Source organism: Dreissena polymorpha, chromosome 9 (assembly GCF_020536995.1).
Source record: "Dreissena polymorpha isolate Duluth1 chromosome 9, UMN_Dpol_1.0, whole genome shotgun sequence".
Taxonomy (NCBI): Eukaryota; Metazoa; Mollusca; class Bivalvia; order Myida; family Dreissenidae; genus Dreissena; species Dreissena polymorpha.
The window spans coordinates 98,943,280-98,968,308 of NC_068363.1; the positions used below are offsets into that span (position 1 = coordinate 98,943,280).

The window sequence follows — 25,029 nt, forward strand, 5'->3', positions numbered from 1 at the left end:
GGTTTTGTGGTTCCCGGATTACTATTATGTAAAATAAATGTTTTGTGTTGCGTTCAGGACACAGAGAGTAATGGCCGAACAGTTGTCATTGAAGTACGTCTTTGAGGAATGCGAATCTGAGATAACTGTGATTGACGCATTTGTCAACTGGCTTTTTGTAGAATAACCTGGCACTTGCTTATATATTTTCTGGTGGTTCAGGTTTGCTCTCTCTTTCACATGGATATATGGGATACATTTCTGCTAATTTTTTACCTTAACTTTATGTATATATTTATAATTGTGATTTGATTGAAATAGTGTGTGTGAAATTAATTTCTTCTTATTTCAGGATCCGAAAGAGGCTGGCTTTGATGACGAGGAAGCTAACTTGGATGAGGATGCAATTAATAAGAGATTTGTATTGTGTTCTAAAGATTGAATAAATGAATGCTTCTTTGGATGTTTTATGTTATGTTTATCTGCATTTTTAACAAAAATGTTTGGGCTATTAAATCTGACTCGGGCTTGTTCAAATTCCCATAGTACAAGCCCAACTTGCTTGTAGATTTAAATCTGAATTTCAATGACTGGAGTCTCATTAAATGTCACATTAGGTGGGTCTCCTATGTAGGAGTGCTTTCCAGTTGATGTAGTGCTTCTTTGTCATTTTCAACATGTGCAAGAAAAAGCAAGCAGGAAATGAGCAGGTGATGTGATACATTTCTTGACGGTTTTCTGACAAATTCAGTCTGGCACTTCCCTTATATGTCAGCAAATCTCTTGAATTGAAAAGCAAATTCAAATTGAAACAATATTGGATATTTTGATGAAGTTATTTCTTGAAAATAGAAAAAAATAATATAGGAATGAGTGCATTCTAAATTACAGAATTACCATGTTTCACAACATAGATTCTGCAAGGTATAGCTTCCACAGCATCTTTTATATTAAACATAATTTTCTGATGTTCTAAGCTTTTTTTATTCAGAAACTTAAATTCTCTTCCAGAAAGTACAACTACTGGCAATGAATGGCAGGCTATGAAGTACCAACAACTATCATCAGTTTAAGAATTATAATGCAGAACGATATGACTGGTATGGGTAAAACATAATGGAGAAGAAATAATTCCCCTGGCAACATTTAATATAGAACATTAAACAGTGGTAGCATGAAACATTGCGTTCACAATTTTCATCTTAAATTTTGCAAATGGCTTTTTCTCAGAACTCATGCACTGCACTTCATTGGTTTCCAAATTAGTTTGTACATATTTAAAAAGACTTGCTAGAGTGTGCATGAAGTCCTAAATTGAGTTCATTAAATGTGATTTAGAATTTTCATAAACTTAATGGCCTATTCAATAATTAATCTTACAGAGAAGAAATGGGAAGCACTTAAGCATTAAAAAAATCAAGTTCTTTGATAACTAATTTGCTTGCCTGTTGTGGTGTTAATATCAAGACTGTACATGTATTCAGTTTACAGCAGGGTTGTCAATATGATTGTAAACAAAGGATTACTTTGGAATAGTAACCGATTAAGCAGGGGGTCAAGGGGGCCGCCTAGGCCCCCTTGTAGGTCCAGGGCAAGGCCCAGGTAGGGGGGGGTCAGGGGGCGAATCACCCCGACCGAAAACGAATTCTAGACATTTTAGGGACAAAATACTGCTGTTCTCAGAGCAAAAAAAGTTAAAACGAGATCTAAAAAGAATAGAAAATTTTAAGATTTTCACATTTTAGTATACTGTACAATGTAAAAACATATTATATTGATAGATCTTTGCATGTTCCAATTCTATCCATTACCCGATAATCCAGTATTATTATGATTTCTTTTTTTCAAAACCAAATTACGGCCAATATTGAAGATGAATGTCGTCCGCCATTTAACGCAAGTGCATATACAAATTGAATTGTGGGATTGGGGATTTCCCATTGAACATGCGTGAATCATGTGACGCGATTTGAGAGCATTGAAACCGTTTTTATTTAGTAATTACGACCACAGGTGGTAAGTGTGTGGCTATGATATTAATTAGTGAAAGCATCATTTTGAATGATAAATTATCATATTTATAACGAAAAATAAACATCCTATAGTATATGTGTTAAGAGCACTTTGAAAACTTGGATTTGAGGCTAACTTTTGGGGGGGGGGGGCACACTGTTGTATGGGACTTTTGTCAAAATAAGGCTACCAAAACACAGTTTTTAGTATGTCTGTATTCAGCAGAGATTTACTTTCTCAGAAATTGTGAGAAGGTTGTTGTTTTTTAATAGAAACTATTAGTAGGGAAAGATCCATCTGATGCATAGGAAAAGCAAAAACAAGATGACAAAATTGTCACAAAACCAGGTTTTCATTGTGAAAAAAAAATCTGATAAAGGGAGAAAACTCAAACTGAACTTTTGAAATGAACAAACAAAATTAACCCCCTTTGTACCAGGAGCAATGCCATTGTTTACCACAAATGCATTAGTTAAACAAAGTTAATAAAGGGCCACTAGACAATATTACACACACAAAATGAAAGACCTCACTCTTGTGGTTTTGTTAAAGTATTCATTTTTTAAATCTATATTTTAGCTCTGGTTACCTACATATGCAATGCATAAAAACATTTTGAATAACTATAAAAAAGATTAACCCGAGGATCATTCCCGTGAAGTTTCAACAAAATCTGCCAAGTGATTCACTATTTTGTTAAAAAAAAAGTTAACATCTTTTGCACCTACTGACACAGTACCTACACAAAAGCATCCTAAAAGCTCCTCATGGGCACTGTGTGCTCAGTTGAGCTAAAAAAGACATAATCATGTAGGTAAGCCCTGTGTACGTCTTACCATACCAGATTACAGACTGTCAGACAGCGGATAACATCTTAAAAAAGATCCCCATGAGCACTATGTGCTCAGGTGAGCTTAATTACCCATTGACACCTAAGGACACCTCAGTGTATTTCTTACCACAGAGGATCCTCATCACCGCCTCTTCCTGGCCATGACGGAAACTGTCAAAGCCAAATTTCTTCAAACCCTTCCAAACGAGGTCTGGCGTTGCTATGCAACAAACACAGGCAATTCATTTAAGAGTTTCTCTGTGAAAAGGCGGTTTCATGCATTTGTGTAGTGTCATCCCAGGTTAGCCTGTGCAGTCTGCACAGGCTAATCTAGGAAAACACTTTCCGCTTTTAATGTATTTTTTGTTTATACAGAAAGAATGTTCTCGACAAAAATCAAGTTTAAACGAAAAGCTTCTTCCTAGATAAGCATATGCAGACTGCACACACTTATCTGGCATAACACTTTACACACGTGCATTAGACCCCCTTTTCCCAGAGCAAGGCTCATTTGCAATGCAATAAAATAAAGATGTATAATACTGGAAAGTAACTATAAAATGATTGAAATGTTTAAACTACTGCTCCATGTCATATAATTAATTCTTATTCCAAAAAAAAAGCTACACTGTAACTCCAATATAGCGCGGTCAATGGGGTCCAAGCCGCGAAACAGCGTTATAACGAATCCGCGTTATAGGTTTTGAGCTCATTTACTGCAGGGCGCTATAAAAAAAACAGGTATAGAATAGCCTATAATATAGGTCATGTATATTGCCATGCTGTGTTGACGCAAATACATGCATATAAACCGAATCGTATTGATAACAGTATACATACCGCTTTTCTTATGTGCACAGTTATCCGATAATCCAATGAAATTACAACATAACTTAAAAATTATAATCTTGAACATTAATGACGATATATGTTTAAGAAATTCGTAAACACAACCGTTCGCATATATGCCATTTTCAGAAGTGTTAAGAGTACAGTGCATTATGGGGCAGAGCTTTCATTGGACGAGCGACTTTAAATTAAGATTGAATGCAATACGACTCATGTACAAAAAATTGTTTTATTGCGTCATACGCATGCAAAAAAACGTGTTTCCCGGGGACTTTCTGATACCGCGCGAAAATGAAAGTGAAACTCTGTTAACAATTGCCGGTACACTGCGTTCGCATGTAAATAAATCGTCTGCATTATTTAATTTCTTATACACAAACTGAAAGATTAAATGACTTAATACTAGAATGATAATGAAATGACAGAAAAAGTTGTTTTATACAGTAGGCAGTATATTTCACAGCCGCTCATTTAATATAGTCAAATCTGCAACCATATCAAAGTAAGAATGTTTCAATCGTTTTGAATTACTTAAATTGTATTACTATCCCCCGTGCACTTAACTTATGGAAATTATCGCACTGAACCGCTCTGATGAGGAATACATGTAATAAACACTGACACGCGAGTTTTTCACACCTTTATTGACATTACACAACAGATTAACACCAATTAGCTGTCGGTGTTGTTTAACCTCGAGGCGATTATAATCGGTTCAACGGACGGTTGAATAAAGCAATCAACATGACTGTGATTGCCACCATCTTTGAATTGTCTGAAAATACATGAAGTTGCATAAAACGGATTTGAATCAGAAATCAAATGGAAGGTTGGAGAAAAAATGGGATTCAAGCACCCTCCGCGTTATATTGGATTCAGCGTTATAACGGAGCGCTTTATACTGGAGTTACAGTGTACAACTAACCTTGGAGGTCATTAAAAATGTAAGTCGCGTTTATTTCCACCTAGATATAGACATGTATTAATCCAATATATATCAAATCTTCTACATATAATTAAATATAGTAACAATGGTACATTTATTAAATCGATAAGAAATTATATATTCAATGCCTAAAAATGATTGTTTGATACATGCTTCCAGTGTGGCTCAAACTCAGGTCATTTGAATGACATTTACCTTTCCTAAAATCATTGATATTAAAAAAGCATGATGTGGTATTGTGGTACTTAATGTATATTTAATTCATTATGATTATACTACTACTACTGTTTGGACCCTATTATCCCACAATTCATTAGTGCTCAAACAATATCAAAAGGCAGCACCCATTAAGCATTTTTTAACCCTTTGCATACTGGGTAATTTGTCTTCTGCTAAAATGTCGTCTGCTGAATTTCTAAAATTAGCATTTTCTTCATTTTTTTTTCAAAGAATACTATCAGAATAGCAAACAGTTTGGATCCTGATGAGACGCCACGTTCTGCGGCGTCTCATCAGGATCCAAACTGTTTGCAAAGGCCTTCAAAATTCGATTCCCGCACTGAAAGGGTTAACCCTTTACCTCTTAGATACGTATGTTGACGCATTTGTAGTCCCTTAGAAAGTTAAATTTAATTAAAAACCTTTCTTACTAGATTAAAGTTTTAAAGTCTTCATCTCCAACCCTTAGACGCTGATGAGCAGCAAACAGCATAAAACCTGAACAGACTGCAAGTTACTCGCAGGCTGTTCTGGTTTTATGTTGTTTGCACATAGCCATTTTCACTTTGCTTCTGAGTGGGAAGGGGTTAAAACAAGCAATGTATTATGTTACATTATATGTCTACTTTTGAGTGGGAAGGGGTTAAAACAAGCAATGTATTATGTTACATTATATGTCTACTTCTGAGTGGGAAGGGGTTAAAACAAGCAATGTATTATGTTACATTATATGTCTACTTCTGAGTGGGAAGGGTTAAAATAAGCAATGTATTATGTTTCATTATATGTCTACAAAAGGATAACTCTTATATTGTAATAATTGTTTATTAAAAAAGACCACTTGTGAAGCAAACATTTTTACGCACTTTAACAGATTATCTTATTTTTAAAAATCAAAAACATTATTAACCTTTGATATGCCCATTAAATACCCACACATACCTTAGTTACAAAGTCATTACAAAAGATGTTGTGTTTTTTTCATCTTTGATGTCTAAGTATGATCTGAACAGTGGTAGCAATGTTATTCTTGCTTTTGCCTTGATATTTTCAAGATAAGCATTCTGACCAGGTTTCATCAAGATTAAGTGCTACATGTGGCCTCTAGAGTGGTAACAAGGTTTTTCTAAGATTTGACCTGATTACATATTTTGTGTACGCATGAGACCTAGATTCAAACTGCCTCTAGCTATTGTCAATATTCTTTGCAATTTTAATGAGCTCAAGATTGACAAGGCAAGACAAAAGAAACCCCATATAGGTGACCTTTATAGTGACCACTTATTACTCAGATGAGCTACAATTATTTTGCAAAAAAGCTGTAGTGCATGAAATTAATCAAATGAAATGAGTAATCACACATCAAATACTGTTGAATTAGTCATTATCTTTACGGTCACACATAAAAGCAAAGTAAAAAGTGCTTTATAAATAAGGTTATCCCAGCACAAATGGTATAAACAGTAATCAGGGCTCCCTCTGGCTCAATTTTTTTGGAAGCCAAATTTACCTTTTTATTTTTTAATTCATATCATGTTGGATATTTTATGGGTTATGGGTTATAATGTAGAAAACCTTGTACCTAAATGGATGTTTTTGTAGCCAAATTTCCTTATTTGTAGCCATTGGCTTATTTGGCGAATGGCAGAGTAAGCCCTGGTAATATTCATATTGTCATTTCCAGTACAAACCTGGTAACATTTCACCATCCCCACATTTCAGCAGGGGCTCCATTGGCGGTGGGGCCACATTGATCTCCCTGTGTGACCTCACTATTCCAGACTCAAACTCCAGTTCCTCGTCGCCCTCAACAACGGGTGTCGTTTCCATGCCGACATCATTTGCAGCTTCAGTAGGCAGAGTGGATGAGGATGGAGTAGAAACTAAAATTATTTTGCAGGTGAAGCTTTATCATCATACCACAAAACTTCTTTGAACTGAACTTGTTTTTAACGTTTATATGTCTTCCTGCTATAACAATACTCAGCATTGTACTAATATAAGCACTATGACAGTGCCTCTGTTATAAACCTATACATTTTCTGCCAACAATTCATTCTGTATTTATAATAAAATACAAAAAGCCCTATTCGCAATTCTGTTTCTGTATCATATAAGCAAGACTTCTTTTCCATGTAAACAAAAATGCTTGGTCATCTTTCACGATTATCATTGAGTCTTGAAAAGCACTGTTGACTGGACAAATGAAATGACATCATAGGTTGATGTAACGTTGTTCAATAGTTAAACTGTTTACTGAAAAAAGTTTGTTTCAGTGTTGCAGAAAAATTATAAAATAAATTGAATATAACATAAGTATGGTGTTCTAGGAACGTCTATCCATTCATTGGTCATGTCCAGTAGATACTATTTCACCTATCCAACTTGAATGACACATACATGCCATACGTCCCGGGTTGTCTGGGATTGTCCCGGAAATGAAGAGCGTGTCCCGCAGTCCCGGAAATCTATCAAATGTCCCGGATTTTAAAATATTCATATTTACATGTACCTATTCAAAGCTTAACTGCACATCAAATCTGTGTTTCCACTAATCCGCAGCTTCTCCATGGCAATTCTTACCCAAATAGGTGACTACGCTTCGTGTCAAAATTGATCAATTAACAGGGGTACTGTTATATCGGTTGTCTAACGTTCGCAGTCAAACCTAAAAGGCGGCATTGTTGAATGTTGTTGTTAATTGGCTTCAATATACTACGTTATAATTTCCTTCTGCGTACAGGCAAAGGAGTTGTTCACACATCTGAAGATTCGTGCGGTTGTGAATTAGTCATGCATGAATAACCCCGTGTCAATATCAATCTATAGTTTCAGTGGCTGTGTTATTCCAAGCACACTTATCGGTCCGTATTGTCTACTCCCCCCTGATAGAATTGTGGACAGTTACTTCAGAGACTTTTGATGAAAACATCGATGTTGTCCTCGTGGAAAGTGTTCATTTCATGCATAATTCGGTTATAAAAATAAATAAATTACAAGATAAAAACAAGATGCGTTTGTGAAACACAATGTCCCCCTATATGACGTTTGACCTTGGAGGATGACCTTGACCTTGTGAAGGATGACCTTGACCTTGACCTTTTACCACTCAAAATGTGCAGCTCCATGAGATACACATGCATGCCAAATATCAAGTTGCTATCTTCAAAATTGCAAAAGTATTCATAAAACAAGAGCACCGCCTTGCGGGTGCAGACCGCTCATCTATTTTCTTTTTAAAGGTGAAGGGACTCTCATTTTCAATCACAAAGGAGGGAGGAGTGGAGTGAAGAGGGGTGTATAGTGTGGGGTTGTGGACATTTATTACATTATCTTCCAAAAAAGCGAAAAAAAAAAAAAAAAAAATCGGATGGGGGGGGGGGGGGGGGGGAGAGATGTGAGATGATCTTAAAAAAAAAAAAAAAAAATCAAAAAAAAAAATTGGGGGGGGGAGGGGTGGGGTGGGGGTATAGTGTGAGGGTGTGGTGGTCATTTGTGAGATGATCTTAAAAAAAAAAAAAAAAAAAAAAAATAGGGGGGGGGGGAGGGGGGAGGGGGGGGAGGGCACGGGGGATGGTTTGGGTGAAGTCTATTGTGGTATGTCAGGTAAGAGTAGTTTCATCAAAAATTCAATCAAATCTAATCATAAATAAAGAAGTTATGGCAATTTTAGCAAAATTTAATAATTTGACCTTGAGAGTCAAGGTCATTCAAAGGTCAAAGTAAAATTCAAGTTGCCAGGTACAGTAACCTCATGATAGCATGAAAGTATTTGAAGTTTGAAAGCAATAGCCTTGATACTTCGAGTGGATCGAAACACAAAATTTAACCATATATTAAAAGTTACTAAGTCAAAAAAGGGCCATAATTCCGTAACAATGACAACCAGAGTTATGCAACTTGTCCTTTTACTGTACCCTTATGATAGTTTGTGAGTGTTCCAAGTATGAAAGCAATATCTATGATACTTTAGGGGTAAAGTGGACCAAAACATAAATCTTAACCAAATTTTCAATTTTCTAAGTATAAAGGGCCCATAATTCCGTCCAAATGCCAGTCAGAGTTACATAACTTTGCCTGCACCGTCCCCTTATGATAGTTCATAAATCTTGCAAGTATGAAAGCAATAGCTTTGATACTGTAGGAATAAAGTGGACCTTAACACAAAACTTAATCAAATTTTCAATTTTCTAAGTATAAAAAGGGCACATAATTCTGTCAAAATGCATGCCAGAGTTATCTAACTTTGCTTGCCCAGTCCCCTCATGATAGTAAGTAAGTGTACCAAGTTTGAATGCAATAGCATTGATACTTACTGAGAAAAGTGGAACTAAACGCAAAACTTAACCAAAATTTTCAATTTTTTAAGTATAAAAAGGGCACATAATTCTGTCAAAATGCACGCCAGAGTTATCTAACTTTGCCTGCCCAGTCACCTCATGATAGTAAGTAAGTGTACCAAGTTTGAATGCAATAGCATTGATACTTTCTGAGAAAAGTGGACCTAAACGCAAAACTTAACCGGACGCCGACGCCGACGCCAAGGTGATGACAATAGCTCATAATTTTTTTTCAAAAAATAGATGAGCTAATAAGCGATTTGGGCCACATATATTTGACCTCTGACCTTGAAGGATGACCTTGACCTTGACCTTTCACCACTCAAAATGTGCAGCTCCATGAGATACACATGCATGCCAAATATCAAGTTGCTATCTTCAATATTGCAAAAGTATTCATAAAATGAGCGATTTTGGTCACATATATTTGACCTCTGACCTTGAAGGATGACCTTGACCTTGACCTTTCACCACTCAAAATGTGCAGCTTCATGAGATACACATGCATGCCAAATATGAAGTTGCTATCTTCAATATTGCAAAAGTTATTGCAAAATGTTAAAGTTGGGCCAAACAGACCAACAGACCAACAGACCAACAGACAGACAGGGCAAAAACAATATGTCCCCCACTACTATAGTGGGGGACATAAAAACACAAAAAACACACAAACAATGTGTATCTTTATCGTCTTTAAGATTATTAATTATGGAAACAATTGCTGTAATGTATTCTAATTATACATAATTTGAATCGCCTATTAGGCGGATATATTATACAATTCTATGTTGCTAGGCACACCTGCCGCTAACATTATTTCAACACGATTGCCAACTTTAAAGAAAATAAATTGTGACTCGGCAAACATATAAAGATCGATTAAACGATGGAGATCATACACTTAGAAAATATTAATGAAATGCCTGTGATAATCTACGATGCATAAAATCGTTTTAAATGCTAACAACATATTTATAAGCAATGTACTCCATTTACGATGAAAAAAAAAATGTGAACCAAGAATGCATATAATGTCTATATATATTGCTATATGTATACAAATTGGCAAATGTCCCGGAAAATTTAGCTCAATGTCCCGGAAATGGTAAATTTATGGCATGTACAGTACAGCCAAAGCGGAACAAACGAATTTCGCGATTCGCGGCAAGGCGAAACGAGTCGATGCCGCGTCAATCGTTGAAGCCGCGTCAGTATGCGGCTGCAAGTCGCATTTCGCCGCGAAACTTCGCATCTGTCCGCCGAGGCATGCCGCGATCTGCGACATGATGCAGAGTCGATGCGCATCATGAAATAAAAAATCTTTTTAAAATTATAAGTTACATGTAGTTAACAAATTTTGAAAGAACAATTATAATAATAATTAAATCATAATAAATTTATTGTGCGTGGATTGTACATGTATTAGCATATACATGTAAGCATAGTTAATGTGTCTGGCCAATTAAGTTTGTTTCCCGCCCGTAGTGTATGTATTTCACACATAAACAAGGTCACATAATTATGTTTTTGCACATACAAGTGGTCAAGGCTCCAGCATATGGTTAATTTATCAATTAATTGCATGTTGATTTTGCTATTTTATTTAAGCTGAGAAAATGAGCAGTTTGAAGCCACATCAATAATCAAGACGGTGACGACGTATTTGTTGTTTTGTTAATTATCAGCTTATTATAACTATTGTTTGAATATGCGTATATGAACACGTTTTATTTTGTTCATATTATACAGTTAATATCGCTACTAATTACCTGATAATCCCGTATATTCAAGTTTTAAAGCAAATGCTGGTAAATATTTACAATACACAAACATTCTCGATATTTCCTTAAGTATCAAATACATTTTGGCATTTGTTACTATTTATAAAGATGATGAAATAACGTCTAATCGGTTGTTTTTTTCCCACTGAACACGCGATTTACGCCTGACATGATGTTCATGTATTCATACAACACCAAATACACCCAAACTTTCCAAACGACGTTCTACATGTCTGCATAATTTTCACGCGCTTTTTATGAAACAAAGGATATTTTAGCACTGTTTATTTGAAGCTAGAATTTGCCAAAGGTCACGTTAGCATTAAAATTCGGAAGTGTGTTTCGGATTACAAATTTAATAATGATAATCGAAGGAAACATTAACAGTTGCGCGTAATTAATTCTACGCTACACATAAATGTATGTACATGTAGGTGGATATCTTACTTGATCCGCCGTGTACGTATTCGGCGGATTTACTCCGCAAAAGTAAGCGAGGTTAATACAGACTCGGCGTCGTTGCATGGAATGATGCCGAGTGCCACGGCAATACGCCGCGTGAACACACGATTCGGCCGCCGCGTACTAATAATCTGGCCGTGGCGTAACCGCGGATTATGTTTGTGCCGCTTTGGCTGTACTGTATGAATGACACAAATTTTCAGAACAACATACTAGCATGATTTCTTATATATACCGCATTATATGAATGCCTTTTTTACAGCGAACACGATATTCCGCTAACACTTCTCAATTCCAATCAACCAGTGCAATACATTCTGAAATCAAACAAAACTCAAAGATTCATAGTGGATATGAGGTCTGCCTGGTAATGAGGGATGGCATAGGTTTGTTCCCCACTGTGGGAGCGTTCTTTAGACCGCCCAAACGACACCAAGAACTGGTTCTACCCAGGAAACAGACTCAAGAGTGTTTCAATAACCCTTAGGCTTCCAATTCACTAGAGCTAAAATAAATAGGTTTCAACTTAAACACCACTCATTACTGTACCTGTTTTTGCAATTCTGGAGACGGTGCATCCCCGTGCCATGCTGGCCGCCTCAAGCAAGCTTGGGAAATCCTCATCAAGCACCTGCTCCTTCTCATACTTGTTAGCAGCAGCTGCTGCCCCTGAGGAAAAATCATATCAGTGGATCAAAATCATCCGCATTCTGGGACAACTGGGCTTAATGCATGTCCATAAAGTGTCCACCCAGATAAGCATGTACATACTGGGTCCAGGACTTAACTACCGTAAGTTTCCACGTATAGCGTGCAGAGTTTTACCTCCAAAATTCAAATTAAAAAGCTGGTGCGTGCTATACATTTATACAGCGCTATCCTGGCTGCTAAATTGGTAAAAAATATGTTGTGTAATCGTAAATAATCAAAATGGCCTGAATGTTTTTTTCCAGAAAACTACCACCCTATAAGCTTACAGACTGAGGGGCCATTGTCGAAACAACAAGAAGTCGCTTCTGGTAGATATGGATGCGGAAGAAGAAGTTTTGGTAAAAATAAATTTGTTTGAATAAACTTGCAGACATTTCTTTGTTTGTGTTTTTACACTTCTTTATTGATGAATTCTGATGGGATTGTTGTCGACATTCCAGAGAGCAGGCAAGGGAAGGTGCGAACGGGGTCTTTTTGCGGGTAATGGTAGGTGTGAAAGGGGGTCATTTTGCACTTCGTAATTGGCAGATGTTATTGAGCAATATGTGCCACGACTTGTTAAGACGCTAATTGACGTTTGAGACACTAATTGACACTTGAGAACGTGAAGATATGCAATTGCATTTTGTGTGTATTAATATTGAACGTTCAACAGTGGTGTACCTCAAAAACTGTATCCATGTCTCCCATGCGACATTCAAATTTACCGGTAATGCCCATGCTTTCCCCGAGGAAAAATCACTCAATGTACACTAATTCTTTTTTTCTCATGTTTTTCACGAAATGCACATGGACTGTTAATCTTTTGCTAGAAAATTACAAAATTGTCAGAAAAGTATTGTGCTATGCAACCCATGCTCCTAATCATAATGACGCTTCCTATTTTGAATGCTTAATTAAGCTTTCCAATGCCCTGGATTATTGGATTGTGCAATAGTAAAATGGCAGCCATTTTCGGTTCGATTTGGTGGTTTTATTGTCTTTAAATATTTTTCTCAATTTTTGCATTTAAAAAACAGCCTGCGCGCTATACACGGGAGTGCGCTATACGTGGAAACCTACCGTATGTCACAATAGTCCCCATACTAGGATCAGGACTTAAATTGTCACATTCATCCCTTTACTAGGACTAGGACTTTGAAAATGTAACACTTGTCCACATACTCTAGGTTGGCGCTAAGGAAAAAAACATAGTCGCCAAATCTAGGGGTGTCTGCCCCCCCCCCCCCCCCCCCCCCCCCCCCCCCCCCCTTCCCGAAAATGTTTTGATCCTAGATTGTCTGTGGTGCGTTTTGGGGTTATTTCCTGAGCAAAATTAAGACTTTTTGTTTCTGAAATTTGCCCTTTTTTGCTTGAAAATTTTTCTTTGGTGGTGAGCCACTTACTGACACTTTGCAGCCAATTTATTTGTTTAAAAAGACACCGGTGGCGTAGTGATAATGATACATTAACACCGTTAAACAGTTTTCGGTGCATGTGGTATTTAGGTTTGAAGCCACTAAAACAGCCCGCCCGTCTCGGTAGTAATAATACGACATTTTATGAAATCCAAACATTACTTTTGTTCATTTTTTTTTTGTTTTTGAAGAAATGCGCAGGAAATTACTAAGTCAGCATGAGACAGTCATAGCATGTCATAAAACCGTGAGACTCACGACGAAATCGTGAGACTTGACAGATATAGACGTTTCCGATTCTGCATTCATGTCTGCACTTTTTTAGATGTCCTCCAATCGCGAACCTAACATTTGGTCATTTCCTGAGTTTACATTATTCTGTCCTCTTTCTTTTCTAAACAATTGTGTTAATTTCTGTTGCTTCGACTTTCCATTTTCGCTCACAGCATCCATTTTTCCCAGAATCTGCAACCCACTTTGTAATCGGTCTTTCAAGTCGCATAGCGACCGTAAAGGGAAGTAACTCTTATCTTCTTTTTTTAGCCAATCAAAATCGTTGTGTCTTGGGAAATTAGTTTATAGTTGCTATGTCAATGCCATAACTCCGCCCATCTGATTAAATGACAATTCCGTACTGGTCGATTCGATAACGTTGAATCATAACATCTATAGCATAGGTCATTACACAGCACGCTTTAGAGATTCAGTCATCATGTAAATCCCCAAGTAACCCAAATGTTCAAAAAGTCTGGTCGCAGTGTAAAGCGTGACCAATTATGACATTAGCCATGTGGATTATCGACCTAGGCGGTCGTCATTATCCCCTGGGTCCGGTTTAATGAAAAACTACAACACCCGACTGTAGTCGCACGACTGTGTGGTCGACCGACGCTCGTCGGCCGCCAACTGACCACTCGTCGCGTTCAAGGAGCAAGTTGCAGTGACTGTGGTCGCACGACGGTGTGGTCAGTCATTTTGCACGGGTTTCGGTTGCCGACAAAGCGTCAAGCGACGAGAAGTCAAGCGACGAGCAGTCGTGGTGTGAGGGATAGACTGCGGTCGCTCGACAATATGTCGAATAACGTGCGGTCGACTGACGATCCTCGTTCTCAATAAAACTCGTTTATCGTCGCACGACAATTATAAACTGGTACGACCATAGTCGCCCGACCATGGTCACTCTCATTAAACCGGACCCAGGGGCCTTTCCGGTAAGGGTGTTATCTGTGTAATCTTAGCGATGTTTCTGGCGATTTTTACGGCCTGAAAACAGGCATTTAGACTGTGCATTTGTAAAGCATAGGGTCTATTTTTTTCCAATCGCCAATTTCATAAAAATCTGATTTTAAATCGCCAGCTAAGAATTGTAATCGCCAATGGCGATTTCGGCGATCGGTAACGCTAACGTAGATACTAATTTTTAGTTTTAAATTTGTCACAGTAGTCCACATACTGGTCTGAGTCTTAAATTTGTCACAAAAGTCCCCATACTGGGTCAGAGTCTAAAGTTTGTCACAATAGTCACCATACTGAGTCCAAGACTTAAATTTATCGCAATAGTCCCCTTACTGGGTCTGAGTATTGAATTTGTCACAATAGTCCACATACTGAGTCTGAGTATAAAATTTGTCACAACAGCCCCCACACTGAGTCTAAGTCTAAAATTTGTTACAATAGTCCCAATACTAGGTCTAAGTCTTAAATTTGTCACAATAGTACCCATACTGAATCTGAGACTTAAATTTGTCACAATAGTACCCATACTGAATCTGAGTCTTAAATTTGTCACAATAGTACCCATACAGAATCTGAGTCTTAAATTTGTCACAGTATTCCCCATACTGAGTCTGAGTCTTAAATTTGTCACAACAGTCCCAATACTGAGTCTGAGTCTTAAATTTGTCACAACAGTCCCCATACTTAGTCTGAGTCTTAAATTTGTCACAGTGGTCCCCATACTGAGTCTGAGTCTTAAATTTGTCACACTGGTCCCAATACTGAGTCTGAGTCTTAAATTTGTCACAGTAGTACCCATACTGGGTCTGAGACCTAAATTTGCCACAATAGTCCCCATACAGAGTCTGAGTCTTAAATTTGTCACAATAATCCCCATACTTAGTCTGAGTCTCAAATTTGTCACAATTGTCCCCATACTGAGTCTGAGTCTTACATTTGCCACAATAATCCCCATACTGAGTCTGAGTCTTAAATTTGTCACAATTGTCCCCATACTGAGTCTGAGTCTTAGATTTGTCACAATTGTCCCCATACTTAGTCTGAGTCTCAAATTTGTCACAATAATCCCCATACTGAGTCTGAGTCTTAAATTTGTCACAATTGTCCCCATACTGAGTCTGAGTCTTAGATTTGTCACAATTGTCCCCATACTGAGTCTGAGTCTTAGAATTGTCACAATTGTCCCCATACTGGGTCTGGGACTTAAACTTGTCTAGTTAAAATAGTCTATATACTGTGGGTTGTAACTTTGTCCCACTAGTCTCCATACTGGTTTACGTCTAACAATAAACAAGATGTGTTTGTTAAACACTATGTCCCCCCCATATATTTGACCTTTGACCTTGAAGGATGACTTTGACCTTGATCTTTCACCACTCAAAATGTGCAGCTCCATGCATATGAGAAGTTGTTACGAAGTTATAGTGTATATTTAATGACCAATTTTGACCCATATATTTGACCTTTGACCTTGAAGGATGATCTTGACCGTTCGCCACTCAAAATAGGCAGCTCCATGATAATACACATGCATGACAAATATGTAGTTGCTATCTTCAATATTGCGAAAAAAAATTATAGTGTATATAAAATGAGGAATTTCAACCCATATATTTGACCTTTGACCTTGAAGGATGACCTTGACCTTGCACCACTTAAACTGTGCAGCTCCATGAGATACACATGCATGCCAAATATGAGGTTGCTATCTTCAATACTGCAACAGTTATGGCAAATGTTGACGCAAACCAACAAACCAACAAACAAACCAACAGACAGGACAAAAATAATACATACAACTATTCTTTAAATTGAAATATTCATGAATTGCTTTAACTTTTAATCCAAATAAGCATTAAGCACCTCTATCAACATCATTCTTAATGTAGAACATTTTCTTAATGAAATATTTTCAATTGGTAGTCTGTTTATATTCAAACGCTTTATGCATTTTTTCTTGATCCCAAGTGAATTCTTTCTTCTTAGCCCATTTATGCCTAGCATCTAGAAAAAAGGCCTTGGCAAACAGCGTAGACCCAGATGAGACGCTGCATGATGTGGCATCTCATCAGGATCTGCGCTGTTTTCTTAAAAGAATTTCTGTACGAAATATTCTAAATATAGAAATAAATATACTAGTCATCCCTAATTTTTGAAATAAATTGATCCAATTTAGAAGGATGGGAGAGTCCAATAGGCATAAATGGGTTAAGTCTAAGACAGGGTAGGTGAATATGGTCCTAAAATTTGTCATACAAGTACACCTACCTGCTCCAGGACACTTGTTGGCCCAGTGTCCGGTCTGACCGCATTTGAAGCACGCGTCCCCATAACTCTTGCTACGAGCCTGCATCTTCTGTTTCCACATCATACGCTTGTACTGGGGCCCAGTCATGTGCTTACCCTTGCGTTTGTATGTCTTGACCTTCATGTTCAGCTTGATGAAGTTCTCATTTGAAGCAGGTTTCTTCGCCCTTACAAACAAACGTGTGAAAAAGGTTTATTCGCCCTCACAAACAAACATGCAGTCAGGGTACCAGCAAGCTTCAAACAACTTATGTGGTTGGGCCAGGATTAAACCAGATAGTTTTTTTGGTTTTGTTATACTGGTCAGCGAGTATTTGTCGGACGAAATTCACGGTTTTTCGTGGATTACTTCCTTAATAATGCAAAATACGGCATGAAAAGTTTACCGATATATCTTGGGTTCGTCATGTACAAGTGCATGTAAACAAAGTCGGATTTTCATGTGCGCATGCGCATGTACGAGGCCCGCATATGGGGTCATCAAAGGAAGGTAATTTTACACTATACAGCAGTATTTTCCGGACATTTATATGATTTGAGTAAATCGCAACAAATTATGTTTAAAATGGTATTTTTCTGAACTGAAATGATAGAAACACGTGAATGTATTAATTTAATGGTGCAAAATGTATTCTTCAGTGTGTATTAATAGAGTTACAATTAGAATCCAATATCAGTGCATACAAGAATATCCGTTTTTGATGTCTCTTTAAAAATGTTATACGGTCATCGCATTAATAAATAAACGTGAGATAATTTCATATTGGTAGAGAAACAAGGCTATAAATTATCATTGCATTGATATTATTTATAATATGATGATCATTTAATACCAAAAACGTGTTTCATTCAATACATAAGGTTTTATAATAATCAATACATCACAAACGTCAAAAGCAGCTTACATGAATCTCGTGCACGAGAAACACAATGGACACAGCCATTCACTCTTCACAATACAGCCATGACTTACATGCCTTACAATACCAGCTTTCTCCCTCTTCCATACTCTCTTGCAAGTATTCTTGCTCGCTATGATGCAAAAATTCAAAATGGTACCATTTGCCACACACTTTCTCATCACACCCGAACCACACAATGCCCTTGCTCTCATCCAACACCCTCCCTCTCATACAACAGACTCCACACGTAAACTTCTTGTTAGCAAGTTTCCCTCTATCCATTTTCTCGTCCGCTTTTTTCTTCTGTTCCTGTTCCCTGGCCAATCGCTTTTCAACACGTTCCTCTTTTCTCTTAATCTTTTCAATTTCTTCCTACTCTTTCATCCTTTTCCTTTCGTCGGCTTCCAAAGCTCGCTGCTCATCTCGACGGTCTTTCTCTGCGGAAGCTTTCTCTCGTTCCTATCGGAGGAAAACCATTGTAAAATGCATGTAATACGCTTTGATTTGACAAGAGACAGTTATAACGAAATAAGTGTTAATGTACAGTGATACATACAAAATGTGCACTGCTTCTGAATGTTGGATAGTGTTGTATTATGGTGATTAAATACCTACGCCTTACCATTAACTCCTTCAGTATTTCGTCACCACTTATTACTCGTCCCTCGGTAACTATTCTTCTTTTATTTCATTCAGCTGCAGGTTTTGACGCTGGTGGTACTAAAATGTCAGCAAGTGACTCAGGCACTAGACCGGCCTTGACCAGAGGGTTAACCGTGAAACGTCCACATTCTTTACATGTCTGGGCCGAGTTGTCATCTAAAAAGAACGCATATGTTCATAATATGAAAAACTATTAAATAAATATGAGGATGTGTGCAATGTGTGTATCATTTTTTTTAAACATACGTTATTTTAGATAATCATCTTGCAGGTAAACTGTACCATTAATATTTTGCACAGCGGGAAACATCGCTGGTATAAGCTGGGACTCGTCTATGGCTCCCTCTGTCTAGTGGGACGATACCAGCTTTGACAAAAGCCCCTATGATGGTAGACGGTGTGATGCGGTCCATCGCATACTTCAGTAAAACAGGGTATTTGGATTTCCCTATAGTCAAGGACGGGCAAACAATTCCCAGATCACACGCAAGTTTGTCTTTAACGGGCCAATTATCTGAAAATGTGTTTTAAAAATCAATCAATAAAATGCTTATTCAAATAAAACACTTGTTATGTAAGTCCTCATTTACCTTACGTGCTTTTATGTGACTAAATGCATACGAGTACAATGTTAGTTTGATTGTTTAGCCTTGTTAATAAATTATTCAACGATTTAGGCTTTTGACTAGGATGCTATTGAGTTTGAGATACCTTCACATCCAACGGCTGCAAGATGTGCGTGGTATGGCCTGGAAACCAGATCAGCACAACATCGTTCGCCCTGGCCGCCTGAATAACTGGTAGGGAAATGTGTGCGTCATGATTGTCCATGATCAAGACAACCGGCCTTGCTCGCCCACAGTGGGGCAGAAATCCTTTCATGAACCATGTTTGAAACAACTCATGGTCTATATACCCCGTCGAGCTGCACCCATAGAGCCATGTGTCTGGCACGCCGTCGGTAAAACGCGTGTGTGGCAATGATACCTGTATGATTGTTCAAATTTAAACATGTATCACCAAGTACCTTGGGCATGACATAAAAGCATGTATATTACGTACAAAACTATAAACAAAAATACATGGTTGATATATTATCATATTTTTTCCATTCGAGTTTAAATGAGTCGTGTTCTGAGAAAATTGAGCTTAATACATGTGCGTAAAGTGTCGTCCCAGATTAGCCTGTGCAGTCCGCAGAGGCTAATCAAGGACGAAACTTTCCGCTTGTATGGTATTTTTAGTTTCAAGGAAGTCCCTCCTTACCGAAAATAAAATTTAGGCGGACTGCACATGCTTATCTGGGATGACACTTTACGCACATGCGTTAAGGCCAGTTTTCTCAGAACAAGGCTCAAATATTATATTACAATTTCATAATCTGTAAGCGTTTAAGCTTGAATAATATTTAAGTGCTTAAACAATTCACTGCATTTATACAGAATACAATTACCTTGAAAATATTCATTGTAGGGAGAAACCGCCCATCTGCACAAACGCAAAGGTGCGCGGTTATATGGTTTCCTCCACCGCCCATAACTTTCCGGCTGATGGTGTGCTCCCTTTTCCCAGTAATAACTTTCTCTTTGGCTTTTTCTTTTCCCGACCAACCGGTCTCGTCACAGTTGAATATCTTAATTATGTATAAGTAAGTGTGTAAGCAATGAAATTTACGATTTGAATGCACTAATTATTTTATCAGTAAGTAAATAGGTTTGTCTTTCTTTTTTATTAAATTCCGATGTTTCTTAAAGTAAAATAATTTTATAAATGACATTAACAAGACTTATAATGAAAATAAAACCTTAAAAAAACTAACTTATATTTTCACTAAATTCATATATGTATTCCATATTGATGTCAGTTGATATAGACCGGTTTACGATATAAAACAGCTTACTTGTGACGGTTTATCTTTTACACCATACTGTGTGAGGGTTTTGTCCAGAAAGTCAAAGAATGGATATATGACATCCTCCCTCGACATTGAGGAACGTGCCGGATCCAAACTCTCAGGCGTCCGTTCCTGAAGTTCCGGGTGGCGCGCAAACAATTTTCGGAACCATTCGTCTGACGGCCCATTCTCTGACACCTTATACGGATATGTCCTACCTGTACATTAGTTCGAAAGTAAATCTACATAATATCATATAATACAACAATAACTGTGATGTAGGGGCGGGACCGTGTTATGAAGACGTATAATTATAAAGGAATATACGTGTCCGGGGTAAATGAAACATTTCAATTACATGCACAATATTCGTAATAAGATTACAGACTTATAAATTGTAAACATAAATGATCGAACCAACCTCCTTGCTTAATGATTTCCCGAATATAAACACGGGTTCTGTTTCGTGTCATAGGGAAACCATGATCCGCCATGTATAATAGATAACTCACAAGAGCCCTCTCTTCCGCATCGTTTAATAGGCTCACTGGACCTGTGCGTGTCTCGCCAACACGCCCATGTACATGATCTGATAATGTACTACGTGGAACATTGAATTCCCGCGCAGCGACCCTAATTTTCATTTTGTGCTGCCTAACAGCAGAGACGGCACGCTGCATCTGTGTCTTTTCCCTTGATTGCATTTGTTTTCTGCAATCCAATCCATTTTTGCATTAAAGTCTAATTGTAAAACAGACACTTAAATATACCATTATCCTTTTTAAGTCGTTAAATTAATGCTAGCATTCCTAAACGAATATTTGTGCATCAAATGTGGGGTTTGTTCGTAAAATAACTATGCAAACATTAACATAGATTAGACTATTCAATATTACGAAACACAGCTACTACAAACTCATCAAGGGCGAAAATCCCAGCAGTGAATGTATATAGTCGTCAATAAGATTTGTTTCCCTTTAATCAAAGCGTTAACTATAAACATTTTGCAAGCAAATACGATATCTGTTTATAAAAAAGTGTGTCGAGTTTTTAATGTAAACAAATCAATAATTGAAATAGTTTGTTGCTGTTGACTACATCAGTTTCGTGTTAAATATGAGGTTTTAAGAAAAAACAATGGAGGTTTGGTGTATCGTAGCAGACGACCGAAAATGTCAAGAACACAGGTCGGGCCTTATTGAGTGAATTATTTTGCGCATGCGCGTACTATTTATATCCCCCGCGCGGAGGTCACATTTCATTGCGACAAAATTTGTAAACATTACAATTATTTAACAACAATACTTGCCTTTCAACGAATTTCTGGTGTCAACATTGAGAAAACAATCGCGCGTAAGGATGTGACGTAGAAAATTGTGCTAAAGGGTTAAAATACACGAAATAAATAGAACGTCCGATAAATACTGCTGTCCGACAAATACTCGCTGACCAGTACCTATAACATACATGGCATTGTTGTGTTATACATGTTTAATAAAAGGCAAATAATGTAAATATAGACCAACGGTCACTCAGTCATACAAAGGAACTGACCTGTTCTCGGTGCAGCCCAAGATATCATTAGAATAAATGTTCAGACCAACATTCTTGAAGATTGAACTATAAATGTAACTTTTAGAGTGTTAACAAGGTTTGACTATAGCCTTATAAGGAAAAATCCCTAACCCCTGGCGGCAATGTTTTTCAACCAACCAGAACCATTCTACAACTCATCCAAGATATCATTAGAACAAATGTTCTGACCAGTTTCATCAAGATTGGAAATAAATATGGTTTCTACACTGTTAACAAGGTTTTACAACAGCCATATAAGGAAAAATGCCCCATCCCCTGGGGGCAATGTTTTTCAGCCAACTCGAACCATTTAACAACTCATCCAGGATATCATTATGATAAATATTCTGACCAAGTTTCATGAAGATTAGACAATAAATGTGGCCTCTACAGTGTTAACAAGGTTTTACAATAGCCATATAAGGAAAAATGACCCGCACCCTGGTGGCCATGATTTTCAACCAACCAGAACCATTTTCAAATTTGTCCAAGATATGATTGGGACAAATGTCCAAAGCAAGTTTCATGAATATCAAACAATAAATGTGAGGTCTACAGTGTGAACAAGGTTTTGATTTAGCCATATAGGAAAAATGCCCTGCCCCCCTGGCAGCCATGTTTTTCAACCAACAAGATCCATTTTCCAGCTCTTCCAAGATATCATTGGGATAAATCTTCTGATCAAATTTCATGAAGATCAGACAAGAAATGTGGTATCTAGTGTGTTAACAAGGCAAATGTAGACACCGCATGCAGCAAACAGATGATGGACACATGGAGATCACAAAAGCTCACCATGAGCACATTGTGCTCAGGTGAGCTAAAAATATTCAATTTTAAACAGTGTTTATGCAAATGAGTTGATCAGAAGATGTGTTTAATGATTTTTATCAAAATCATTAAATAATTTCAATGTTGTTGAACTTATGCTCGTTCAACATAAAAAAATCAATATTACCTGTCGCTTAATATACAGGAAAAGATGTGCATGGTACATGTTCCATTCCTCTTTTTTTATTAAAATTCTTATGGATCACACCATCATACACAATACAAGTAGGTGTCATATTCAAAAACGTCCCTGACTAACCTGGCAGGTGCTTTCTTCACAGGTGCATGAATAGCCTCCCCTGGCTCCTCAACAACACCTGCACTCTAAAAACAAACATTAGTAGTAGTATTAACTACTTAAGTTGCACCAACATTGGTTTAATAATATTCTACTGAAATAATACTGTTTTCACACTATGTGGGCGTCTTTTACAGAATGTCAAAGAATTATACTTTATACATATAATTGCATTGAACAGATTTATGACATCAATAAATATGAAATCTAGGCAACATTTTCAAACGGAAAGTTAATTTTACTAGAGTCATCAAAATGTAGGGGCAACTCGATACTCAAAAAATGTTATTGAGAGCCATGACAAGCAATACAAAATGCCTTTACAAAGCGAGCACAATCAGTTCTGAATAACTCCACACAGGGCTTATATGAGTTTTCATTATATTCTACCACTTTTCAGAATTTAGCAAAAAGTGCTAGGAGAAACTATAAATATCAGTAATAAAAGCTTACATCCACAGATGTGCCAGCATTTGTCTTGCGCTTCTTGGTCGCTTTGGTCCCAGTCGCCTCTGACCCAGCCTTCTTTCTTTTCTTACCACCCTTGGTCCTGTTTAGTTCCTGATCAGTGTCCACTTCATTAACATCTTTGTCAGCTTCAGATTTATGTACAGCATCATCGGAGTCATCACTTATTACAGGCTTTCTCGGTTTTCTAGCTGCACGTTTTGACTGTTTTTTAATTTCATTTAGGCTTATTTCATCTTCCTCATGTAAATCATCTATAGGTTGTTGTTTATCTGTAGAAATCCCCTCTGGGTAAATAGGGGTAGATTTTTTATTTCTTGTGGTCCTTTTTGTACCTTCCTTTAATGAAACAGATATACTTAAATTGTTGTTTGTTGTTTCATTAGTATCACATAATTCTCTCTTCTCTTCATGTATCTTACCCATGTCAGCTATATTAGAAGTTTCTTTTCCAGATTCATCTTTCTTATTAATTTCTGCAACCCTTGACTTTTCCATTTTTTCATCTTTCGCTGTTTTCTTTTCAAGAGTTTTCCTTTTCTTTTCGTCCTTTTCATCTTGGCTTATCAACTTAGCTACAGACATGTTCCATGAATGCCCCGAACCAGATTTTGCATCTTCTTCTCCATCCTCAATTTCATGAACTTGTCTTACATCAAATATATCAGCTTCTTCTTCAATATCCTCTTCAAAGCTTAACGTCTCTCTATGCTTGCTGACTAATTTTGACAAATGCCCAGGTAGAAAAGTTTGTTTTGGTCTGAAAGAGGACTGAAATTTACTGACAACTGGTTCTTCCAACTCTTCAGTCGCAGTTTTTCCCGTGTATTTTGCAATCATGGCTGCCCTTTGAAATGTTTTGCTGAAAAAAGCAGGCTTTACATCTGTGAAATCATTGGGATCTGTGAAGAAACTTGTGGGACTCTCTGTATCTGGAAAAATCAAGAATTTAATAAACCTAAATAGTAACAAAAGATGTCTTAATAATAAACTACATAAAATGCCAACGTATGCTAACAAAATAAATTTTAAGTCTGCATTTTAAGGGCTTTATGGTCTACTTGTTACAGTATTTAATGTCTTAAAGTTAGTAATTTTATATTATGGATTTTTAATGAATCATTTATAAAAACATTCATGTTCCTTTTATTTGATTCAAAGAAACAATCAAATGTTATAAAGTTTGTTTCATATCCAATAAAACTCTGCTTAAATGACCATTAAAGTTGTTTTATTGAGATAAGGGAGATTACCAAGAACATTAATGTAAGTGTTCTGTGTTTTTAAAAGTTTAAAAGAAACAATGCATTACTGTATAAGTGGTAA

General features: G+C 37.1%; 1 protein-coding gene across 2 annotated transcripts in view; it reads right to left on the minus strand.

Moving 5' to 3' along the window:
* LOC127846355 (ATP-dependent DNA helicase Q4-like) overlaps nucleotides 1-25,029 on the minus strand; it is a 95,703-nt gene that overhangs the window by 49,387 nt on the left and 21,287 nt on the right. For both annotated transcript variants that reach the window (XM_052377538.1, XM_052377537.1), the window contains exons 6-11: nucleotides 23,689-24,635; nucleotides 23,197-23,261; nucleotides 17,034-17,239; nucleotides 11,971-12,090; nucleotides 6,530-6,721; nucleotides 2,952-3,044 (exon numbers count right to left, since the gene is read on the minus strand). In XM_052377538.1, the coding sequence (XP_052233498.1) occupies nucleotides 2,952-3,044; nucleotides 6,530-6,721; nucleotides 11,971-12,090; nucleotides 17,034-17,239; nucleotides 23,197-23,261; nucleotides 23,689-24,635 (1,623 nt within the window). The remainder of the gene's footprint in view (nucleotides 1-2,951; nucleotides 3,045-6,529; nucleotides 6,722-11,970; nucleotides 12,091-17,033; nucleotides 17,240-23,196; nucleotides 23,262-23,688; nucleotides 24,636-25,029) is intronic.